Here is a 26,048-nt window from a genome sequence, read left to right as displayed (position 1 = left end):
TGGAGTGAACTGATTTGGCGTGTGAAATAGCAAAACCCTGGTATAACTGAAAGACAACAGAAAAACATTTTCACATACTTTCAATTGAAGGAAAGTATTCAGCTCTTGCATTCATCAGTAACTATTTAAAGAACAATAAAAATAGTCACTTGGGATTCATTGACAGGTGGGAAGTGATTAACCTCTAGCAGCTATGGTGAAAATGGACCAAATTCTAACGTCTGAACATACACGGTCTAATTTTTCTTGCCTTTTTTTTTTTATCTACTTTTTGCACTTGCAAAAGTTGTCTTCATTCATTTACCTCCATTAACATACTAAGAAAGGAAGAGGCACCACTTTATCCTCAGTTTTTTCCAAGTATTTTACAATTTTAATGTCTGCTGCAAAGATTTCTTTTTAATTATATTCAGTGTCACACCTCTCTGAAAGTATCTGAGAACAGAAAATAAAAACCTGTTTGATCCTGAGTTACCCATTAACAACATATTCCCAAGTTCTCTAACTATAGACGGAACTGCAAAAAAGTCAAGAGTGGTAACTCTGTCTATATAATAATAATTCCTGGTTTTGTCTTTAAACTGCAGCTTTTGCAATGACACATTCCTTTGCATTACATAAAAAGAAAGCTCCACCTCTCTTTCCAGGATCCTTCAGTCACCCCGCATAAAACCGGTAGGAAAGGCGAGTTTTGAAGCATCTTCCCATTTGTAGGGAGCGAAGGACATTTCATAAAAATGTCAAAAGATTTATCAGTGCCACCTGAAATCCCTAAAGAAGATGGCAGACCCAAGTGGGACAATAAGTTCCAGTATATTTTAAGCTGTATCGGATTTGCCGTCGGGCTGGGGAACGTGTGGCGATTTCCATACTTGTGTCAGATACATGGAGGCGGTAAGATTGAAATGGGACTTTGACAAAATATTAAACTACAATTCTAATACAACTATACTAACTTATGACGGGCATGGAAGTTATATATTTGCATAACTTTTTTTTTTTTTTTAACTACCTAACTCTCATAAATGTTTTGCACCGCTTAACTTAGATCAGCTTTTTCTATAGAAGTATATTTCATTTTAAAATGATGTGTTTGCTTAGGAAATAAGACCAGGCTGATGCTAACTCTCAGCAAGACTGATGTTAAAGTTCTTACATTGCTGCTACAGTCCCGACGGGAGCAGGAAACTGAACCTGCAGCTCAATACCTTAAGGAAAAGCGAGAAGTCCTGGGGAGGCCCAAGTGAACCGCTCCCCCCAGGCAAATGGTCGCTGTGCCTCCCTTTGGGAAGGTGACCACGTCGTTCCCCTCGCTTCTCTGGTGCTCTTAGGAGTTACCTCATCATCTGGAACTGCCCCTGCACAAAACTAAATTGGACTTTTCGATGGCTGTGAAGTTGTTTAAAATGCTGACCCCCAAGAGGAGCCTGCCAGACAGCGCAGGCAGCTGCCCAAGCCTATCCCCAAGCACCATTCCCACGAAGAATTGCTTTAGAAGCAGCCAATTTAGTAAATATAAATGGATCAGAAAAGAGTAATTGATAACTCACCGTTTACAGTTTGTTTTGAGATCTGCCTTGGTCAGTTATCTAAAGCAGAGTGATAAAGCAAATTGTTTCAGCCCAGTATTATTCATTATCTTTCACTTGACTGGAGAAGTATAAAATTCAAACCTGGAGAAAGTGGCAAATGTCAGAAAAATTTATTAAATCCAAGCTTGCTCTACCAAGGTAGCCGTATTACTTGGTGAACTACATGTATTTGAATCAACCAAGGAACCAAAAATGGATGCTGCCTTTAATGGCAGGAGGAGTTTTAGAAAGCAGTAGCCACTTAGGGACTCTGGTGAGTAGCTGAATGAAGGAGATATAGCAGGTTGTATCGGCAGAAAAAGCCTGGCATATATAAGCAGAGCACTCGGAAGTAGGCGGAGATATCTCTACCAATACTAAGACAACTTCTGAAATTCTGATAACTTCTTCTGAAAGTCCACCTTTCACAGTCGAGCTGAAAAACTGGACAAAATGCAGAAAAGCCCCAACAGTTATTCAAGGTCTGTAAAGTTTGTGGGACAAGGAACGACTTAGGAATCCAATCTATTCAGGCTCATGACACTGAAAATGAAAGAGTGTGTTTATCCCAGTCTAGAAACAAGCAAATGGAAATTATTTTGGTGGCAAAGGAGCTCTTTATCGGTGAACATGTAACAGCTGGAAGATACGATTGTACAAATTCAAATATGAAAAGAGAAGAAGCGGTAGGTTAGACTCCTCCCAGGAGACTTAACATTTTCCGTTATTTATTTGCACGATGTGAAACTCTCCGAGATGAGTGCCACAACCGGGTGGTTAGAAAGCCACCGGTGCAAGCAGGCTGCTTCTCTGGGTTTGCCCATGGGGATGGCTAGGAAAAGCCCATCACTTCAGTTAATGTCACATGCATTAATAAGACACGATACACACCTTTAGAGAGCCATCCCCGCAGCAGAAATGGCATGGGGCCTGCTAGGAAGATGTTCTTCTGGAGCAGGAGCTGTAGGTCAGGCAAATACCCTACAGCATCTCAGGTGGCCTTTCTATCTTGGAGCAAGGAACAAGCATTTGGTATTAACAAACAACGTAAGAAAATGAAAATAATGTAACATTTTTGTAATGTAGTGAACATTTCACACAAAGTGCTCAGTGGAAGGTTTGAAACTAACAGTCGGGACCACAGCAAGATGCAGGTCCTCTGCACATCTCATTAGAGAGTTGCTTCTGGGCCACCAGCTGCATCAACTTTGTGCTTCAGCATTTTGTGCAGATCAGTACTGCAGATTAAGATGAAATATTGTTCTACTGCCTATAAAAAGGCTCTCACTCCTTCCCATGAAGCACCAAGGGTCGCCTCTCAGTGCTGGAGGCAGGGGTCTAGCGGTGGCCAGCTGTTTTTCAACCTCTTCAGATGCCAGCCTCACTTCAAAGATCAGCAACACTTGCCTCCCATCGAGGTCTGATCTCGTCCCTCCATCCCTCCCCTCTGGAGTGCCCTGCATCCCTGCCCTACAGACCTCTACCACTGCAGAAGAAGCTTGAGTTCAAGTGCAAGGAGACCCACGGTGACCTGTCTGAGGGACCGCACAGTGCTCAGAAAGTCTGTTTGCTTGTGTATCCAGTTTCTGAGCACTGATATATCCCACAGGAGCTGCTAGGCACAAAAAAGACAGATTTTAGAGCAGGCTTGAAGATAATAAAAATAGGAAAATGCTGCAGGGACAAAGGTTGAGTCATTCTTTCGCACTGTGAGTAGTAATTTTGCCAGTGAAAAATCGGCATAAAACGGCTCGCAGACCCAGTAACGGCATGTAGCTACTTTGCGTCACTGCGAACAGCGGCACAAGACAGTGGTGAGTAAAGGTCAATGTATGGATGTACGGCCAGCGTTTGGTCACCGGCTTTTAACAAAAGGCTCAGAGAGCTCAGCAGCAGGATGGACTCGGTAACGAAGTGCTGTGGGGTTTGTGGATAATGTACCCCAGAAAGCTGACGTTGGAAGAGTTTGAGCGAGTCATGAAGACTACCAAGCATACAGAGCTCTTAGCTTTATGCCAGTATATAACGTGGTGGCATTTTTCTTCTGCTAACTTAAGGCAGCGATGTGACTTGGGGTTGCATTTCTGAAAGCAAACAGCTGAGATGGAGTTGTACTGGAGCATAAATCCTGCCCGTGTGCACCTGAAGATGCGGCCATGGGGTAGAGCAGCCGCGCTGCGGCCAGCGAGGAGCCCGGGGCGGCTCACCGCCCGCAGCCGCGGCCACGCGTTCAGCAAAGCCTGGCACGGAAACGTACAGACGTGCTCTAAGGCTGAGCGGCTCCTGGGCTACAGACCACAGCTTCACAGCTGATTCGGGTGACATCCAAGTGTTTAAGAATTGGGCAATGCACTTTTCCTCATTTCTAGACCTTTTGAAAAGCTAGAGATAAAAATAAAGTGCTTGTATATTCGTCTCATGTCAGCTGTTCTCATCAGACCTCTGGACCTTATTCATCGCACATTAGTGTTACTCAGTAACTAGGATCTAATATAATATCAGTTTTGCTGACATTTATCACCCGTTGTCGTTACTGATTATTTGGATTTATTGCCTGAGTTAAGTTAGTTATTTACTGTTCATGACTAATGGATATGAAGGTTGTTTGCCACGGTAAGCAGGGACAAACACAAAGGTTCCCAGGCAACTGGGATTGAAAGCAAGTTTCTAAATGGCCCAGTTTATATAGTCTGTCACTTAAAACTGAGACTCAAGTCATATAGCTGTATATGTACACATACAGTCATCTGAGTACACTTAAAGAAACCCCAACCCAGTTCTAGCTGGCACTTACTGCAGTCTTTTACTTTTGATTATAGCTAGTATATGTGTTCTTGCCTAACCCATGGGCATTAAAAATGTGCATAGTGGCCAAGCCTACAGGATAACTGAAAAATATCTTTAATTATAAAATACAGTTTCTTTCTAGGAAAATAAATGCACATAAACACTGAAGTCCCGCTAAAAAGGGAAAACTGTTTACTTCTGGGGCAATGATTTACAGAGTTTCATAATCTGTGGCCTACCTGACCTTTTGCTAGAATTTGAACTATAACTTGCTACAAAATGCAGTTGCCTGGTTCACTGTGTCCTCAGAAGGAAAATAAAATCTGAGAGGAACAACAGGTATACCTGGAAGATACTGTAGAAAAAAAGAATGTTGAGAAGAGCAGAACAGTTCGCGCTCTGGTAGAAAAATGAATTACGTTACAACAAGTAACAAACTTAATTTTCTGGATTGTTACCATGTCCTGTTCAAGTCGTTGGTGAGAAGCTATGGCGTTTGGGGTTGATTCTTTCACAAGTTGCTGTATTTCGTTGCCCTTTACAGCTCAGGTTGGTGCACGCTTGCGTGCACGTCATGCTCGCTGGCATCCTTCAGTCACGAGTATTTCATAGGGAAGTTCCCAAGGTTATTTTATAAATTGATCTATGGGTGTTACCCATCTTTGTTTGAAATGGCCATTGCCCCCTTTGGTTTTTTGGACACGGCTTTAGCTCCTTCATTGTTGCTCAAGGAGATACAGCTATTTACATGGGAAACTCAACCCTGCGAGGTTTCAGAGGCTGTGAGATGTGCAATGATGTGGCCTGTAAGTCAAAATCAGTACCTGCACAAATACAATGTTTATAGTAGTTCATACTTTCCGTCTGGATTAAGGCATGTGCAGAAGACATAATAAAGATCATGAAGTATTATTTTCCAGAGAGAGAAGTGAATATGGTTAAGTTGCTGCTTTTATTCCTACCTGCTGTCTTGATGTGATGTGTTGCTGTGTTCACTGCTACGCTGCTTAGCTGAAGTCCCATGGAGAAAGGGGGACGGGTCTGATAATCATCGTTCAATAGCTGATAGCTTTTTCTCTGTATCTGAACAAGTAGTTACCACCTATTGCAATTTCTTGCAGGTAAAACAAATTATCACAGGTATTTTGCCATTAAGTTCTCAGTCTTTCGGAAAAACGCACCGATCGCCATTTCTCCTACATACCATCAGAACCGGTGAACTGGATCTCTGAATGCTTGTTGCATTGTATCGTGCTGCGATGTGCTTTCAGAATTTTTCCGGCTCTACAGATGCATTTCCTTTGGAATTACTAGTTTGCCACTTTCCAGGTCACTTCAATCTTCCTTATAATTATTTTTTTCCATTCCTAAATCTCTAATCTGAAGGAAATTTATTATTCATGTTCTGGCCTTTCAAATGCTATTGTGTCTTTAGATCATCATTTCATGTTACTTGCCTTACTTCTACTAGCTGATCTGCAGGTGCTGGTAAGATGCAATTTTGAGCACATGGATCAGTTCCTCTGCTTTTCTGCACCATTTAGGAAGCCTCCATTGGTACCCTGACATAAAGCAAAGCTGTTGGGTTTTCTTCATTTCTTCTCACTGAGGCTCATCAATTTCTGCTGGTCTTCGTGCATCTCAGGAGGTCAGCTGGCTGATACTTCAAGCTGCTTTACATTTCCTTTAGCCAGGTCTACTGCTCTGTCTTTCCAAGATGTGATGAAAACTTGGCTGTTTCACTCTGCTTTTCCAGTGGCCACGATTCAGCTTTAGACTGCGCTCCTTCGTTAGCCTCCTGGTCATTCTGCTCTCCGGCGCATCAGCAGCTCTCAACAGGCTGCACTTTAGTTCATGCACTTCTCTTCCAGATTCTCATGTGTGGGTGCTAAAACAAAGATTGTGCCCTTCAAGTGTCATTTTGCAGGCAGAGGGATGAATATGGTTGAGCGGTTGCTTTTCTGACCTGATTTGCCTATACGTTGCAATCAAGGGATCAGGTTTTAAAAACCCTCGGAGTATCTAGAGTGCACCAGGTATCTCCTTTTCTACTGCCATGACTATAGAGCTGTCTCCACTCTAGTGGCTCTTCGGAGTCAGCAACGATACCGACTGTGCTACACGCTGGTGCTCCTTGTCACTTGGGACTCTACTATTAATGAAACCAAGTTACCAATACGTGCAATATTCGTAGCTGCCGATAGCCTCATTTGACAAAGTTCTTTTAGGCTTTCTGTGCCTTCTCATGTGGCAGGGATTGTTCCTTGGCTGTGCATTATCCTTGTGCAGAATCTCCTTCCAATTAACTTTTAACTTTGGTAGATTTTGGACTGTTGTGGGTTTTGTTTTTTTACCTTGACCTTCTTTTAGTAGTGCGTGCATCTGCTTTCAGGGTGAATGTTTTATGTATCTTGGGAGTCCTTTTGACAAAAGGAATGGCATAGACTAAAATTTTCCTAGGTCTTGTCCCAGGGATGCAGCTAAATCATGCCCTGGTGACGATACTTTTGATGTTTATGGGCATTTCTTCAGGCTTTTAGGGTACTTACAAATACTGGACCACTACGATTTTCCTTGTTCGTTTTTTGAGATTAAAAAGTAAGTTCCTGAAGATAAACTACTGTTCTTAGAGGTTTTCCCCCAGGCTTGCTTCTTATATTGTTTATTGTCCTCTCACTGTGGAGCATGCAGATCTAGAACATCCAGATAGGAAATAGATATAAATACACCTAGAACAGCCAGATATATAGAAAAATTTGCTTCCTGCTATTTCATGATTGTTTCTGCTAAGCTTTCCTTTTCCCACGCCTCATGGAGCCAAACCTACTGAGTTTCTGCTGCGCCTGTGCCACGCATCGCATGTGCGCTGGCAGGGTTTTGCTGTGCCCATGTTTGAATGGTGAGCTCTGTTTTATGATACGTGCTCTGCGTTAGGTACCAGCACTCTGCTTCTCGGATTTTCTCCTTGCCTTTCCCATGGGTAGATTTCTTACAGCTTTTTTTTTTTTTTAAAGTATTTAATTTCTGTGTTCTGGCACATCCTCCCCCATCTATTAAACTAAAGAGCCCTTGATTATATCGTGCAAGGGGCTTCCTACTCACTATTAGGTATCTGATACTTTTCCAGTATCCTTTTTCTTTCTATTGGTGGGGGATTTTATTGTGGAGTAAGTTTCAAGTGCAAGGAGTAAGCTTCAAGTGCTTGAGCAGACTGTCTTTGCTTTTCCTGACTATTTCCTTTTGCCTAAAAATACTGTAGAGCAAAGGAATGAATAACCAAAAATAACTTTCTACACTACAAGCCATTTAATTGAATTCGGTTCAAGAAAGATTAGCTCTGATAACTATTTCTTCTTAGCCCAATCTTCGGCCATATTTTCATCTTTGTAGGTAGCATACTGTTTATATTGCTCTCATGGAAAACCAGTATTTTCATTCCAAGTGTGACATTATGTTTTGCTGTGCTGTAAATACAACTGGAGATACGCACAAACCAGCACAAAGTAAACAGGCTTTTATCAGCAGAATATCTAAACATGCTCTGCCGTCAATGGTTCACCTAGCAAACAGAAAAGGGGAGAGAGATAAGAGAGGGCAGTTTGCACTAATTATTGCACTGTTATCTCCAGGGAGATGTGATACGGGAGATAGGCCGGTCCCTTACAGAGCGCTGTGCTCGCGAGGGCGCAGCGTCGCACGGATCGCCGCCCAACAGCCGCCTGCCCGGCGCCGCAGAGAACGGGCGGAGTGCTCCGCACCGCGCCGGTCGCTCGCGGGGATGTTTTGCTCTTCCCAGGAGACAGCCCAAGGCATCGGGCTGTCAGGAGGGATGGGTGGGCACCCTCAGCCGTGCTGCGGGGGGATCGTAGAATCACAGAATAGTTTAGAATAGTGGAAGGGACCTTTAAAGTCCATCTAGTCCAAGCCCCCTGCAATGAGCAGGGACACCTTCAACCAGACCAGGTTGCTCAGAGCCCCGTCCAACCTGACCTTGAAGGTTTCCAGGGATGGGGCAGCTACCACCTCTCTGGGCAACCTGGGCCAGGGTTTCACCACCCGCATTGTGAAAAATGTCTTCCTTCTATCTAGTCTAAATCTGCCTTCTTTTAGTTTAAAACCATTACCTTGTCCTATCACTACAAGCCCTGCTAAAAAGTCAGTCCCCATCTTTCTTGGAAGCCCCCTTTAAGCACTGAAAGGGATAATGCGGTTCTGCAGATCTCGCCAGGCTTGAAGGAGAGCGCAGGACTGAGCATGGCAAGAGGTTTCTGACCTCCTGCAGAAGGGACCTGCAAATTCCTTTGTATTTATACAGAAGCTTTGGTAGTTAGCTCCATGCCGGTACGACACTTAAATAAACTATTGTGGTCCTTGACTCCCTCTGTAAATCTCTCTCTTAGGGGCTGTTTGTAAAAGCCATTTAGGAGTTGTCTCCAAGCAAGGGGACTACTGGGCAGGAGTACTGAGGATCCACATTGTGGATTTAACATACTGGGAATTAACTGTAAGGCTCCTTTTTGAAGTCCACTTCTCATCAGCTGAAAACATCTTAGGAAATCAGATGACAAGACATTTATCTCCACCTTTGGCAAATTCAGACCAGTCCTTCATTGAGAAGAGCTTCACTGATTTTTGTTCCTATGTATTTCTTGATAAAGGGCTAAACTATTAAACAACACACCTTCTCTGGGTGTTGTATACAGTTATTGCAACACCTAGCAATAGGCACCAAAGTTATTGCAATATCTAGCCCAAAGTGATTCAGTTTATCTGCCCAGCCTTGCTGAATAGCCAGTGATTGCAAAACACAGGAGCAGTTCCAAGAAGAGACCAGAGATCCTCGCTCATTCCCCTGCCTCCTTCTTGGGGCCAAAGATGGAGTGGCCAGCCGAGCTGCTCTGCTCCGCTCGCTCAGCAGCAGGGCTGGGGTGGTGGTGAAGCTGCTCTCCCTGCCCGCCTGGAGGGAGGGGAGAAGGTTTCCAGAGCTGGAAGAGCAGAGCTGGGTAGGCTTAGACATGAGATTTGGAGGCAAAGCTGAAATGGTGTAACAAGGCACAGATTTATCGAGAAAGCGAGGAGGGGCACAGGGTTGGTATGAGTTGGTAGGAGGACTGGGAGGGGGACAAGGCAGGACTTCTTTGTTTCCCCAGAGAAAAGAGGCTTCACGGTCACGGTGGCTGTTGGCCATGACAATAAACTTTAATCTGTTACATCATTTCATCCGAAGCAGACAGATGGGTGGGTGGTTTAAGCGTACTGATGAAACTTCTCCTGGTCTCATGAAAATCAGTATCTGTGCAAAGGAGGGAGACCCAAGCCCGTGCCCCTCCTGAGGGATGGTGGGGGAAATGAGGTGTCACGCACCATCCACAGGAGCCATCCCGCAGGCACCCGTCCTTTAGGGAGGGAAACGAGGTGATGCACCAAAGGGGAAACCGGTGGTACAGGGGAGAGGCAAACCCTTGTGCTTTCAAGAACAGGAAAAGGAAAGAAGATGCTTAAAAGAAAGGCAAATGGAGGAAATGGTGAGGCTATTTAGAGCTTCTGTGTTAATGGGCTGTAGCAGTGCCTAAGGGGAAGCATCCTGCAGCGCTGAGCATCCCAGCCCTTCCTCCTCCATCTGCACTAACAGAACTACCAGTAACTGATGTTGCTCGGCAGCTGTCCCTAAGCAATGCTCCCTCTCTCAACACATCCTACAAGGACTTTGCTAGTGTCATAAAACAGTCAAATTACAAAACAGTAATTTGAGAGAGATGTAGATAATTATATGGCTCAATTGCACTTAATTTTTTCAGGGGCATTCCTTATCCCGTACTTCATCGCCCTTTTCTTCGAAGGAATCCCACTGTTGCATCTCGAACTGGCCCTAGGACAGTGCCTGAGGAAAGGCAGCATCGGTGCCTGGAACACCATCTCACCTTACCTCGGAGGAGTCGGTACGTCTCTCAGGGTCCCAGCTCAAGGAACTGCAGCTGAGCTCGCACCCAGCACTCACTTCCTACAGACCTGTGCCTGATGCTTGTTAGGATATAAAAAGAAATTTTTCCCAGTGAGGGTGGTGAAAACCTGGCCCAGGTTGCCCAGAGAAGTGGTAGCTGCCCCATCCCTGGAAACCTTCAATGCCAGGTTGGACAGGGCTCTGAGCAACCTGGTCTAGTTGCAGATGTCCCTGCTCATTGCAGGGGGGATGGACTAGATGGTCTTTAATGGTCCCTTCCAACCCAAACTATTCTATGACTCTATAATTCTGTATCACTCCCATCAAGTGTTACTCTGGGCACATGGGAGCCTTAAATGCAAACCTCATAACCTTTGCTGTGGGAAGCAAAACGATCATGAGCGCTGCTGGCCAGCGCTGCCCCGTCCCTGCTGTATCTTGGTGGTCACACGAGAGCTGCCTGCCCGCGGTGCTTCTCGCTCCTCCCTCACAGCCCCTCCGGGAGCCAGTCTCCTCCGTCCAGGGACAGTCGGACTGCAGGGGGGACAGAAAGACAGGAAATGAGGAACCGGAGCCTGGCATCTCCTAAAGAGCCTAAAGCACCTGGGGAAGTTCCCCAGCATGAGAGGGGGACACGGTGGGGCTACTAAAGGCACGTTTTTAACATGGCTGGGCACGAGGGACAATCCACACGGCAGTGTCCATCAGATCGGTGTGCGCTCCTGTACTGGCAGCTTTTTCTATTTACTAAATTTAATACACACTGAAAAAACATACCTTGTCTCCTGCGTGCATTTATTGCTGCGAGAAGCGTACGGGAGCAGCCGCTGCTGGGGCTGAACCATCGGCTCTGCCGGTTTTGAGGCAGCACCCTCCTGCCTGCGGGGGCAAGGAGAAGCCCTCGGATGCTCCAGCCAGGACTGCTGGATCATGGCCTGCTTTAAGCACGTGCCTGAAAATGGGACTGGAAGGAACAGCCATGCCTGCGGGGGTGTGTGGGAGGAGAAGAGGTGGCTAAGAGGACTTACCTACAGGCCAGAGGGCAGCCAGGAAGAAATACCAGGCAGCAGGGTGGTGCCTCCAGCTAAACCCATCTCCTACAATTAGGCAAATTCATCCTCCCTTTGCAAAAATGCAAGCAAGCAGAGTCTGTGGTGTTGCTACTCTTCCTTCCTTACTGTAGGAGCAAGAGTTACGAGTTTAGGGCATATATGCATGATTTGGGATGAAAGAGTGCCCTCATGCAGCTATAGCATGCTGTGAAACTTCGGTCTCTGTTGGCCTCTGCTATTAAAGTTGTCCTGTGTTGTAGAAAACAATGCATTATATACTAGAGCAAAGATTTCAACCCTAATCTTCTACCTAAGAAGGGAGTGTCAGCCTCCATGGAGCAGGGCTGGTGAGCTGGGGGACTGTGCACCAGCGTTTGGCTACAGAGGACACAAATGCCCATCTTTCACGTGAAAATCTCAGGGGGCAAACAGAAAGTCTTGTAAAATTAGGAAATGTGACCAAGTACTGCGACTGATATTTTTTTCCAAAGCTTTTCTAAGCTGAGATCTTGTGCTTTCTGCAGGGGTTGGTTCTTGGATGGTGTCGGTTCTGGTGAGCTTATATTATAACACCGTTTTAACCTGGGTGATGTGGTATTTCATAAACTCCTTCCAAGAACCTCTGCCTTGGAGTGTGTGTCCTCTAAATGAAAACAGAACAGGTAACTACCATTTCCAGCGCCACCGCTAGCGAAAGGAGGATCAGAAACATCAGTCTGGAGGCTAGCAGGGGGAAAAGGGAAGTTTTGTTTATGTTTTATGCTTGTGCTGTGATACAAATATCAGTCTGAAAGAGCGTCCTCTGCTCTCTGCCTACGGGGAAATAGTCCTTTATCAAGACGCACGTGTCTGTTATCGTAAACTGTGTATGAAGACATGTGAGTGAGACTGTTAGCGTAATTAAGAACCGAATTTATGACTACGTCTTTCAGTAACTGCTTTAAATGAGACTTTCAAGTTTTCATTAGGTGGTGATGCATTGGTTGTGACTCATAACAAGCTCTTATAGAAGCCTTTCCGCTCATTTCTCGTGATGTGCTGAGAAAGAGCAGCTGAGTTGCCAGAGCAGGAAACACAATCCTACTGGAGAACTTTGGTTTCTGCCTGTAGATTGCTGAGACTACCTTTACACATCTGACAAGAGAGCTTCCTAGAGCAGCTAACCAAGAAACCCCTGAAAAGAGAAGCCACACTTGATCTGGCCCTGAGTTGTGCACAAGACCTGCTTTGTTTTCCTGTCAAAAGGCTACGAGAGTGATGATAGCCTGCTCAAATTCATCATCCTCGCAGGGTCAACAAAAGCCAGAAAGTCCATGACTCCTTTTGCCTGATTTCAAAATGGGAAATGAAATAACAGCGTTTAAAAAAAAAAAAGAAAAAGAAAAAAGAAACAACTAAATAAGCAGAACACTTCTGAGGCAGCAGAGAAACTACTTAAAGAGGGAATCTTTGAGGCTCAGACCAAATTCACACTACCCATTACAAAACCTTTGTTAAGACTAAAGACAGACAGTGTACCTAAGCAGGATAAGGAAGACTGCTCTCCTACCTTTAAATTTATTTTTCAGCTTTCTTTTTTGTTCAGAGCATGTGAAACGACAAGTTCCAGGGCAGAGCAAGAAACGTAATCTGAGTAAGAGGCTAAGAAAAAAGACAAAACACAGCAGAAGTTAACTTCCTTTTGGAGACCTTAGTTATTCCTAAGGACTATCCTAGAGCAGGAATACAATCAGACACGCCCCATCTTTGTTACAGAAGTAGTGAAAATTTTGGAGGCTTTAAGAAATAGGATTCTTTCATTTCTTAGGATACACATGTCCCAACTAGTGAGCTAAACAAATGTTTTCCAAACTTGCTTTGGAGATCAACTTTTTAATCAACTAGTTTGGTACACAAAAACCTGCATTTTTAGTTATCTCCCTGCTGGCAGAGCATGGGAAGCTGAAAAGTCCTTGACTTAGTATAAGCACTACAACTACTTAGCAACAACCGAAACCATCAGTGTGTTATCAACTTTATTCTCATACCAAATCCAAAGCACAGCGCTATTCCAGCCATCAGGAAGAAAAAACAACTCTATCCCAGACAAAACCAGGACAATCTTTTAGAAAATATTGACGAAGTCCAGTCCCTTAATGATGGATTTTTCAATACCAGTGTTAAGATGGGAAGAACCTGCACTTCTCCATCACGATTGCAATGCTCTCTCCAGGGAGCTGCTTCCCAAGTGGGTCAAGTAGCAGCTGTTCCTCCACCAGGCTTAGCTGAACGGAGACTAAAATGGCATTATTTCAGGCTCACCTACTTAATCGGGGACTAAAGGGACAAGAGCAGCAAAGCTTTTCACTAGGTAGCTCATTACTCGTACATCCTGCTATAACCCGCGGACTTTCATGCAACAGCCAGAGACTGTTCATTCAACAGGTAACTGGGATTGCGCGGGTCAGTGCATGTCCGGGTGCAAGTTCGATTCCTTTATTTCGCAGCTGAGGAAAGGACACCAGCAAGTCTGAGTACACGAGTGTCCTCGTACATTGGAAGAGAATCACCAGCTTCAGGCGTAATGACCTTTTGGTGGCAACCACACTTTCAAGTGTAAATTTGTAACTGGAAAGTCACTTGGCTAAATCAGCACATCACATACCTGCAAGTTACTTCATTCTCCGCCTTTGCAATCTCACCAGAGCAAGTTTTGTTTGAAAAGTTTCATAGAGGCGCAACGACCACAACCATGATTACTCCTCTCCATTAGCCGTTTGCCAGCTTTCCCAGAATTTAGCCGAGAGTTATGTCAACATTTTGCCACTGCTCATTGAGGTCACTTTTCTTGCTTTTCAGAGGTAGGGGCCCCACTCTCTGTCTGCTAGAATTTCTGTAGTATTTCAAGATTTACAAACCACCAAACTCCTCCACTGTCTCTGCTGGGATTTGCAGCACCTGTTCAATTAAAAATTTGTAGATTTTTTCTAATGCAACCTGCAGTTCCCAGTCCGTGGCAGTCCTGTTATGGCTCTATTTTACAGAAGACCAAATGTTGATTTAGCAATATTACCTTTTTTACATCATAAATAACAATTTTATGATGTCTTTTGCCTGGGTTTTTTTTGCTCTTTTAAAAGGTCTTCCTGTTCTCTTTAACCCAGCTGGAGCCGCTGGCTCCGCACCCCAGGGGCAGGTGGGGGGGGGCCTCTCCTGCCCCTGGGGCACCACTCCACAAACTTCTCCTGGAGCTGGGCTCCTCGGTCAGCTCGTTCTCCTGAACCTCAGCAGACGGACCTGCAGCCGCCGTCACTTCCAGAGGCTGGAGGGCTGCGAGGCGAGGATGGAAGTGTGACACACTTTGCTTCCTCCCTCTGGTTGAAAATACTCGGAATTACCATCTCCTGCATAACAAGGGACTCCTTAAAAGAAAAGGAATTTATCAGGGCAAAAAGTGAACCAAATTCGATTCACTGCCGAGGTCACGGAGCTGGCTGCCTGGGAGCATCGCAGCGCGCTCCCCCGCCGCAGCCACGGGGCAAGGAACCCGCAGCGTTCGCCACGTCGATTCGTTCGTTTTCAGAGTTCTGTGGTGAACGGTGGCTGTTTCAGAAGCGAGTGAAAGATCATAAGAAAAGGGAGAAATGGGCCGGTTTGAGAGCTTGATGGAACAGGCTGGCATTTTGTACAACGGGAGAAAATTCGAAATGGAGGGAGGAGTTGTTTCTTGTACCCTCAGAATTATCTTCCTAAAATGTATCATCAAGCCCAGCTCTGGAGTTTACTCCGGAGAGTAAGGGAGGTTCCCTGTAGCCACTTACCTCATTCAGCCACCTCAAACTTACTACCAGTCCACGCAGCATCAGGATGCTGCGGGAGTGCAGCATTTCATCATTCTCCTGCCCACGGACATGCTCCTTCCCGTTGCAGAGTCACCACAGGACGACCGAGCGACTGACCCTTCCACGCAAGCGGAACAAGCCGTCCTTCCTCCGGCCTGGGCTAACAGGGCTTGAAACTGGGGAAGGAGGGGAAGAAAAGCGATGTTAAACTTGATCGGGATGGAGTGCAAAACAGCAGATTCAGCAGGAGACACCGCAAGAAAATCAGCGCGCTCTCCCAGGCAGAGGAAGAGATGCACTCGGGTCCCACCAGGCAGGGAAGGGAGAAAGAGCTCCTCCGGTCGTGGTGTGTGCCGGATCTCCTGGTTACAGGGATTGCGACCCGTGCCGCCTCTGTTGCTCTCTGCTGTGTAGCCCCGGCTCCTGGAGACGCACAGGGCTGCCTCGAGCTCTCAGGACACATCTGGTTCTGGCTAGGAGCAAAGGCAGGAGCAGCAGCACCCAGGGAACTCAGGTTTCCAGCTCAAGACAGCAGGTCTGTGGGTTTCCTGAAGATCCTGTGTCAACCTCCTCTTCGGGCATTTAGGTTGCCCGTAGGCAGAGGGATGAGCATGGGTCATGGCGTACGTCGCGTTCCCAGTTCCCTCTTCTCCAGGCGCAGAGCCTGCCTGGGGAGTGCCCGCTCCCCCGGCTGCAGGTGCCCAAGGTTCCTCCTCACAGAAGTCCTGGAAACATGAACCAAAGAGGCTGATGCCAGAGTCTTGCCCCTCTAACAGGGCCATGACACAGCCAGGAGATCCTGGGCTTAGATGTATTCTCAGGTGCCTGACTCTTGCTACATCCCCACCAACTTGTAGACGTACAGCTAAAAAATGGCACAGTCTCCACCGCTATTGCAGTTTAGATTTTACCTTGCACCGAGTATGACACCTTTTCTATTTACAAAGTTAATGTCAGTAGAAATGCTGGTGATGTTCTGGTGAAGGTCTCTTGCAAGTCTTCCGGCCTCAGGCTGCCGTGACAAGAGTTTGTCTTGCTGCACATTACAGACAGTGGAGAAAGGCCAGTTCAGTCCATCTGTGTTTGACCCGGCTGCCTACAAGAGATCGTCCTGCCACCCTCCGTTAGCATGAAGTATTGCTTCCTACCCATAGAGTGAGTGGGAAAAATATTACCAATTTTAAAATTTATTCTCACGCTTGCCACGTTTTTTTTCCAGGGCTCAACGAAGAATGTTACGAAAGTACTGCAGTAAATTATTTTTGGTACAGGAAAACTTTGAACATAACACCCGATGTCACCGAGAGTGGCACGTTACAGTGGTGGCTCATTTTGTGCCTGGCAACCTGCTGGGCAGTCGTCTACCTCTGCACCATCCGAGGAATCGAAACCACAGGAAAGGTACGGAAAGGAGAGAGAAGCGCGTTACCCCACACTTTGGATCTTACTCTCCAGATACCGAGTTCCACCACCAAGGAAAGCCCTCCCCGTTTGCCAGGCTAGCACCATCTCGGTGTGCGAAGAGGTAGCAGCGGTGGAGATGGATCAAAACAACACTCCTCTGCTTTCCCACCGCAAAGGCTTCTGCCCTACCAGCCTCCCCTCACAGTTTTAAGAGCAATTTTGTTCCAAAAGCACATTCTGCTGCTTTTAGAGGTGGCAATGTTGACTTCTAGCTGTCTTATCTAATATTATGAGGATGGTATGTTGCAATAACTTAAATAGGATTTATCAATGTTATTGTCAGTAGCTGTCTGTCTTCTTACTTTAGGCAATTTATGTAACAGCAATATTTCCCTACCTGGTCCTAACTGTATTCCTTATTCACGGACTCACTCTACCAGGAGCCACTGAAGGTCTAGCTTACCTCTTCACCCCTAACGTAAGTATTACTGCTACAGTCAGAAATACTATTTTTCCTTTTCCCCCCCCTCAGATCTCATGCTCCGTATTCATTTTCCAGGAACTCCCCATCCAAGAGCTCAGCTAAGCTGCTTTTTCTGATATGATTTAGTATTTTAACATACTTCAGCAAGAAAAGAAGCAGCACAGTCTGCTTGGGCTTTTAGTCATCTTTTTATTTTTTGTAAGTGAATTTGGAAAGTTATGGAATCACTTTGTGTGTTAAAACAATGACAGTTTAGTATTTGTTTATACAGTTTTAGGAAGATTATGTTAAACTGCAAGTTACCTAGTATGTGCATTAACAAAAAGAAATAAATTGAGGAAAAATGTAAGGTACAGACCCTATTGCATGCCTATTGAAACACATTTTTATCATCATTCAAGAGGTATACGATTGTTTTAACGAGACTTTTAAAAGTGAAACTGATTCTGTAATTACTACATACACTTAAATAGACCAAATTATGTCTTCAGAAACGCCTGCTTTACTGACACATTTTGTACTAATTTCCATTTTCAGTGTACTTAAATGGCAACACAATTCACAATTTCACATGTGAAATGAGATGAGCTATGAGAACTGGGAGAGAAAGAGAAATTTTAATTCAAGCCTAATCCATGCGTTGATTCCAATTATTTCAGCTGGACACTTTGAAAAATCCCCGCGTATGGCTTGATGCAGCTACCCAGATTTTCTTCTCTCTCTCTTTGGCTTTTGGAGGGCTTATTGCGTTCTCAAGCTACAATCCACCAAAGTAAGTAGAAGTACAACCTTCGCAAGATCGTTAAATTCTTGCTGTATTTCTTACAGTTTTCTAAAATTTTCAAAACTCTTTTCCTGGGATACGTCTAAAGGATCTTAACAGCTGCTGTCTTTCTAAAAGGCCAAATAGATTTTCTAACAGAAAGAGAGGGAAAAAAAAAGATCTAAAAAAAGAAAATGCCTACAGAAACACGTGAGAGGATGACAGATAAGTTTTATTTTACCAGTTATAACAGGCTTGTTTCTCAGGCTCAGCAAATACGTTCAGGGTAGACTAACAAATTGTATAGTAGGCTAAAAATAAATAACTATTTTCTATACCAGGGGGATGATAAATACTGCCTTTTTTTTAGTCACTTTGCTTGTTTGAATTCTATTTCTAGAAATGACTGTGAAAAGGATGCTGTGACTGTAGCAATTGTGAACAGTGTGACATCCCTCTACGCTTCCATCCCAGTCTTTTCTGTTTTGGGGTTTAAAGCAACCACAGGCTACTGGGACTGCTTGGACAGGTGAGAAACTTGCGTTTCCAGTGTTATACTGTGGTTTCAATGCCTAAATAGATGATGTGTTACTTGAATAACATGCATTTAGAGAATTCATTTTCACTAAAAAAGAAAAGCATCTGTATGGAGAAGTCTACCGTAAAAATAGTATTATGGCACTGAAGCAAGAATGATTGGAGTAGTGTTTGTAAGAAGCAAATTCTAAAACAATCCATTGCAAGCAGTAAATCAAGGATCACATCTCAATCTCAGACTAGCATTAGAAGTAGGTAGAAAACCAAAACCTTCTCCTATTCCACCAGATTCACTAAGTTATTAAACACAAGTGGTGGAAATGGTCTGGAGAGCTGAAAAACTGAGAACAGCAATGTTTTAGAGGCTGCGTCTGCATAAAGCACTCAGAGTTTGTATCTGAAAGAGAAGACATTAAAGAGCCTCTGAATATTTTCTCCTGATTATTTTACATAGAAGTCCTCATTTAATATTTTCCTTTATAATAAAAATAACATCACACAGAAAATAAACACAACTTTCTATTAACATCTGAATACACGGCACAGCATTTCCAGCCACATCATCTGCAAATATTTAAACTCATGATATGTTGGCTTCTCTGCCAGGAACATTATCAGTATCATCAATGAATTTGATCTTCCAGAAGAAAGCATCATGCGACAGAACTATACAGCCTGGATTAGTTTCCTAAATTCATCTTATCCAGAACAAATTGCTGGACTCAAACTGAAAAGCTGTGACCTTCAAGAATTTCTTGATCAGGTACCACAATTGTATTCAACAATGTAATCCTTAAACAAAAAGAAGTAGAAGGTCTGGTATCTTCCTTTTTCTTATAAGTACTTTTATGTTACTTTTACATACTACATCATCATGAAACAAAACAATTTTTCAAAATTTCAAATATTAGCACTGCTGTAGGACAGTCTGAACTCAAAGCTGTCTGGTACAGCATGCAAAATTACACATTATCACAAAAATAGTTTTCAAAGGTGCTCCTACCTGCAACCTACCATGGATACTAGATTCAGTCTTACTTTAGAGGAATTAAGCACAACACAAGAAATGCATCTAGCTGAAAGATTATAGTAAAGGGATGCTGAATGGGAGTTTCCCAAGTCCATATGTGGCAATCAAAAAAATCTCTTAGGATACATGTGCAGTGTTTGTCTTCAAATCACACATGTGACCACCAGGAAGGTAACTTATCACTGTCTTGTCTTTTATTTATCACTCCCCATCTTCCTATTACCTCCTGTCTTCTCTTTATTTTCGCTCATCTCAGCACAGGATCTCACCTTTTTTTTCTTTGTTTTATTGTTTGTTTTCCCCCAAAAAACATTAAAATACATCATGATCCTTTCCCTTCTTTTTGAACCTGTCTTCTTTTTCCCCTAGCACTAAAAACAGATGTTTCTTCTCTGTTTTCTTCTCCAATCTCATTCCACTTGCTCCAGAGATCCCATCCAGCCCTGTAACTCTAGTTCACTATTCACCCATTTGTATTTCCCTGTTACAAGTCCTTACTACCTAACGAGAAAAGAACAGGGCCGCGGTTGGAGGGCAGAATAAGAAAGAAGGGAACTTCAGAAAAAAAAAAAAATTAAAAAGTCTTAGGACAAAAGGGTGGACACATTTGCTAGAGACAGCGTGGGCTAATGCAAAATAGCCTTAACACAACGATGGTGAAATAGGCTATTTTACTCACGTGATGGAGAAGTCCAATGAAGACATTTCAGCCCTGACGACGACTCTGTTTTCTCTGGCTTCCTTTTATTGCATACTTTTTGATTTACACTTTAATTGACATATTTTACTTCTAAATTAGAGCAACGTTAGCATATTTTCATTGCCTGGGTTTAATTATCCTTGTCCTTGGGAGACTGAATTAAAGGAAATTTGGCTGAAATTGGGTTTTTCCCTATTAGCCATTTCTGCCCTGGTAATTATGTGAGTTTTTGTGATTAACAATTCACTAAACCTCTTGCTGCTGGAGTGGCAATCATATCCTTACTTACATCTCTTTCCTTCCAGCAGCTATTGCATCATAGATTTTTTTAAAAAACATACTTAAGATGGTATTAGCAAAACAATTGCTATTTCAATTACAACTCTCAAATCTGCTTTACTCTGGACCCATCTCTCTGTGCGAGCTAAAATTCTGCTCTGTGATTGTCTACACATCTCTGATTGACAGACCATTTAAAATTAAAATCCCCTTAAACACTCCCCACTACCCATTTTCTCTATGGCTGGCTGCCACAAAAGCCCACAGGCTGACCAGCACTTTTGACTCCAGGAAAGGATAGAAGCATGTTATAATTCTATATGCCTGAAAAATTACATTTAATCCATTATAATGTGTAATTTTGTCTGTGAATTCTGCAGAGTGTATCGGGAACTGGCTTGGCTTTCATCGTTTTCACTCAAGCCATTATTCTCATGCCAGGCTCCCAGGCCTGGGCCATCCTGTTTTTCATAATGTTGTTCAGCTTGGGCCTTTCTTCTATGTTTGGGAACATCGAGGGAGTCTTCACTCCTCTTCTAGAGCTTCGTATTGTATCTAAATCAATACCCAAAGAGCTGTTATCTGGTAAGGTATTTGCTTTGCTTCAAAGAAGGTGGCTTCTTTAGAGATGTGCAAACTAGCACCCGGTTAATAAATATCACGGAGGGATTAAGAATTTCTAATATTAACTTGGCTATCTAACAGTGTTAGTAAGGGCAGTGGATTGTGTTTGCAGAAGATAAGCACATCAGTGAGGTAGCAGTTATGGCAGAAGCTGTCAGATGACAGTATTATATTGCCCATGCCAGGTTTTTTCCTAGCTTGCAAGAGCTGTTGCAGTCTGAGAAAGCTTGTTAAATTGCTACTCCTGCAGTCAAGTTCACTCTGAGCTGTTGTAAACATCAGGAAGAGCCTTTTCTCCATTAAGCCTCTGGCAACTAAGTCAGTCACTTTAAGGCAACCAGTGACATCACCTGGTCTGCCGCAGTCACCGGTGCAGGAACTTACCACATCATCACAACTGTAAGATAGGTCATTCATCCCTATTTCATCCAGGTTTATGCTGCTACAGATTATTTCACATTTACCGTGAACACACCAGAGTAGAAGATTGCCACATGGAAACAGAGGAACAAGTGCATGCAAACCTGCTCCTGCACCAAAACTGGAATCTGTCCAACCAGAGACAGTGACTGAACCCAACCTGCTCCTCAGAAAGCAGACTCTGTGCTCAGCATGTTCGTTTTGGCTCTGTACTGTGAAATTGGTCTAGAAAAATTTATGGCAGTTTGAAGTAATGGATTAACACTTCTGCAATGTGCCCTTACAAAGTTGCATGGGGAATATTGCTGTCATGCCTTTTTTAGAGTCTTCCTGTGACATCTACATTATATCCTTCTCATTTTACAACTTTTTATGTAGGAACAAATTTATTTACAACTTGATGAGGTACCCATACCAATTTGTAATTGATTTTCCAATTGTGAGCTTTTTTTAATTAAAAAAAAAAGAAGCCTGTAGCCAATTTTACACAGCATGGAACCAAAGCCCATCTCAGAGTCAGAAGCAATTAGTAACAGAGCACAAGGACGTACAAATTGACTTGCAGCTCATGTCTGCATCCAGCAACACTTTCCCTCCTTCACACTTTTCCTCTCAGTTACCCCAAATCCATATGTTGACTAAAGGGGAACTGACTGTACAGAAGTGTGGCGAAACCTAAACCGTACATGCTGGGACATAAGGGACATGCACATGCCTCTGGGCCCTTTGAGGAAACGGGGGGCAGAATCCAGGCAGCCCTTACGCTTTCCAGGTGCCGGCTGCCTGTGCTTTGAGCTTATGACTGCACAGAAATGAAGGTGCTTGAGACTTGCTACATCAGTCAAAAACTAACATAGGGCAACAGCATAGCACAGCCCAGGCTATCTGCTGGAAGTACTAACAGCTGAAGGATACTCTGAGTCACAGCAGCGCACTCCTCCTGCAACAGGGTGGTGGCCAACACACAGGGGAAAACTGAGTCTGGGAAGTGATTAGCTCCCCTAAGGAAAAAACAGCATGTTGTAGCTCCCTAGAGGGAAAGAGAATATAAAAAAAACCACTAGAACAAGAGCAAAAATAATTTAAACAAAAATATACTTCCCAAGTTAACTGTAAGCCACTAACAACAATACTTTTTTTTTTCTTCAGGTATAATATGTTCAATTTGCTTCCTCATTGCTCTGTGTTTTACGCTGGGTTCGGGGAGTTACTGGATTGACATTTTTGACAGCTATGCAGGCTCACTGCCTCTTCTAGTCATCGCTTTCTTTGAAGTGATTGGGGTTGCATATGTCTATAAAATTAAAAGGTATGTTGGAAAGAGACGGAATTTTTTTCTCATAAGAGATAAATGCGTTTTCCTCTCAATCCGTGTATGTTACATACAGGTACACAATATTAACTTATTTCTGTAGCACTTACCTGTTCTGTGAATGTAGTTATTCTTTGCTTCAAGTCTCCTATATTTGTAAAACAGGAGGGGTAATCTCTGCATAGCACTTATGGAAGGGGGGATGCTATGTTTAAAGCTAGAAAGTCAACAGCTATTGTAGTCTCTGGCCGAGAGGTGTTACACCATCTTTCAAATATCCTCCTGTTACCGCCCTTTTCTTTTGTATACTCTTGTATTTTTTGTTTATCATTATTTTTCCCCTCAAACTTCATAGTAAGCAACACGCAGTAACTCTCCCATGTTAAAAGGTTCAACCTGCCTGCTGAGAACCTCCTCAGTTGCAGATGCTAATTAAATTCACTCTTTATTTTAAAAGCTTTCCTTACATACTTTGTAACTGTAGATGCCAGAAAACTTAGGTCGTTTTGATTTAGAATAAACCTGCCTTCTCTACTCAGGGCCCCTTCAGCCCAGAAATTTCCCCAATTCTCAATAAATACTAATCTTTTCCCCTCTATTATTTACTCAGTTACATGTTGGGACTTCACCTTTCCAATTCTTACTCTGGCACAGGGATCATGAAGTTCCTGATTTTTTGTGGATCAGTTTGTATACTGTATAGGTAATGAACCCCCATTTGGCCAGTGCTGTTGCTTATGAAGGTGTTTCAGTATCATCCCAACTTCAGTCTTACCATAGGCTATGATTTTAAAAATAAGAAACAGAAAAAAACCCCTCCTCAATTACAGCTAAAGTCACTGCATTCATTTTTTTTAGATTAACTGTTAAGATCCCTGGAGCATTTCCCGTGTTAAATGGTGATAACTCCCAGGCTATATCATCATAAACAATTTCACAAGTCCCTCTTGCGGAACATACAGCTAGCCTCAATCTTCTATGATGCAGAAGTAGCAATAAAATCTGGTTTCACAGCCTACAACAGACTCTGGATTCTACAGCACCTGTATTTTCTCTGTTGTGCTAGTACACATATACTTTTTCCTCTTTGCTACTACGGGACATGAGCATAGTCAAATCACTTTTTCCTAGTTCTCAAGAGAATTTCTAATATCTTCAGTTAGATTAACAGAATTGAAGATAAAGCTGGTGTTTGAACATATGCACACACACACAAAAAAATTCACAAGTCGTATTCCAGATTACAAAACTCTTTCCAACTTGACAGATACAGGTTATCATGTAAACCCAGAACCATGTATCTACTGCCCATTCAATGTACAAAATTGTAAGAGGTATATGTAAAAGATCAGCTCCATGCCCAAATGACTGTCACTACTGACTGCAGAGGAAGCTGGCTCAGGTTGCAATAATTCTGTCCCTGACCTGATTAGATTCATTTGGTGCTGGTTAATTCAGACTTCTTACTAACAAGCTACATTTGTTCCCTTGGCAATTTTGTCTTTTTTAAATGTTTGAATAGTTCTACAGAACTGCTGTAATATTTTCATCACTTATCTGTGCTTAGAAACCTTAGAGTAGGTGCTCAGGTAATGTAAACTGATCATCCCTGGTAGGGATCAATAAAGACCTACTTTATTGATATTATTATTTACTTAAGTCTACAGTAAGTTATTAAAGAAGAGGATGGAATAGAAAAGATTTAAGGAGTTGTACTCTGTGTTGAAAACTTACAGAAAAATACGAAAAAGTTAAACTGTTACCACTTCGATCTGACATCATCATAAACATGCCTCCTCTTAAAAGGTTCAGTAAAGACGTGAAATGGATGACTGGACGAAAACCCAATCTCTACTGGCAGATCACATGGAGGTTTATTAGCCCTCTGCTCCTGCTAATTGTCTTCGTGGCCTTTGTTACTCTTCAGATACAGAAGCCGCCAAGCTATGCAGCCTGGAACCCTAAATATGTATGTTCCCAAATATTTTCTAAGCTTCTAGTAAATGCAAGAGTTGTATACTTTTCTCCCTTACCAGATCCTTTAAAATCATTGCTCTCTACTGCTTACCTGCATAATGCAGCCTGAAATCAGAATCATAGAACACCAGGTTGGAAGGGACCTCAGAAATGATGCAATGCTCAGAATGAGAAGGCTCCAGTATGCACAGAGATTAGGAGGTTACATGTCCCAAAACGCCTTCCTGTTAACAGGGCCTCTTCTTGAGAAGACTCAGATATGCTGTGCTCCATATGTCTTTCAGATGTGCATAATGCAGAGAACTGTTGGAGTGAAGTGAAATGTCTCACAGAGACTCCGAACCTGCAGGGGTTTCAGAGGTGGAACAAATGCATGAGCAAAGCTTTAGAGCTGCATAACAGACGCTGGGGATGAAAACATTTCTCAGTGAGAACTACCAATATCACTGGGGCCCCGAGGAAGACATGAATGTGTAACTTTGACAGACAGATGGGGAGGGAGGCAGTGGTCTGAGAACAGCGTTGGTTAATTCAGCACCAAATAGGTGTGAATGCTGAGAATGTTTGACCTGGGAGACACTGGCTCACGTCAGTTGCAGTTTCTTGAATAGTTTTCAAATACATCTTGCATAGGGGTTTGAAGATCGATTCTGGCCTTAAACCGCAGGAGGATTGCAGTTACCCTCACGGAAAGGCGTCAACCTTCATAGTATAAATATACATATGGACTGGTACCTCAAGAAAAAGCTCTGCGCTCCCAATAGTACATACACCAGCAGGGTATCCTTCAAACACCATTATGGTAACCGTGTAAGCTTTGAGCACTTGAATAATCAGAGCTTAACTCAGGGAATGTGAAAGTTTGGTAATTCTTTGGGCAACCCCTGCATCCCTAGGAGTATCTCACACTTCCAGCTATAAGTCTTTGAAACTATAAAACGTTTACAGCCATCTTTAGACCCAAGAGAAGGATACACAGAGGACATGGCCACTGAATGCTATTGTAGCACAAGAGTAAAACTTTTGCTGTCCTTACTATAACAGCGTAAGAAAATGCATATGGAAATCATAGCCAAATGTAATTGTACCTTCCAATTATATCTTTTGCTTATTTTTTTATCTCCATAGGAAGGCTTCCCTATGAAAGAGGAGAAAATCTATCCACCTTGGGTATTGGCCATCTGTGTGTTGCTATCTGTCCTCCCTTGTGTGTTTGTACCTCTGGTAGCACTCTTCCATCTGATCAAACGAATGCGTAGAAGCAAGGACTCAAGCTTCGTAGCACCAGAAGTGTTTTCATGTCAGGGTGCTAATGGCAATTTTTGTCATCCAAAAGAATAAATACC

General features: G+C 43.4%; 1 protein-coding gene across 1 annotated transcript; it reads left to right on the top strand.

The window, feature by feature from the left end:
• Window positions 1–191: 191 nt before the first annotated feature.
• On the top strand, window positions 192–26,043 carry LOC309417337 (sodium-dependent neutral amino acid transporter B(0)AT3-like; the record flags this gene model as incomplete). Its single annotated transcript, XM_082014816.1, has 12 exons — window positions 192–894; window positions 10,157–10,297; window positions 11,876–12,013; window positions 16,392–16,573; window positions 16,944–17,054; window positions 17,720–17,832; window positions 18,224–18,352; window positions 18,967–19,123; window positions 20,750–20,954; window positions 22,563–22,722; window positions 24,532–24,694; window positions 25,831–26,043. Exons 1-12 carry the CDS (start codon window positions 738–740, stop codon window positions 26,041–26,043), a joined length of 1,869 nt encoding a protein of 622 aa, XP_081870942.1. The 5' UTR covers window positions 192–737.
• Between the last annotated feature and the right edge of the window lie 5 nt (window positions 26,044–26,048).

This window comes from Phaethon aethereus (assembly GCF_964289735.1).
Source record: "Phaethon aethereus genome assembly, chromosome: 2".
In the NCBI taxonomy this organism is placed as follows: Eukaryota; Metazoa; Chordata; class Aves; order Phaethontiformes; family Phaethontidae; genus Phaethon; species Phaethon aethereus.
Note: the sequence above shows the minus strand (reverse complement) of the source record. Positions and strands in the feature narration are given on the sequence as shown.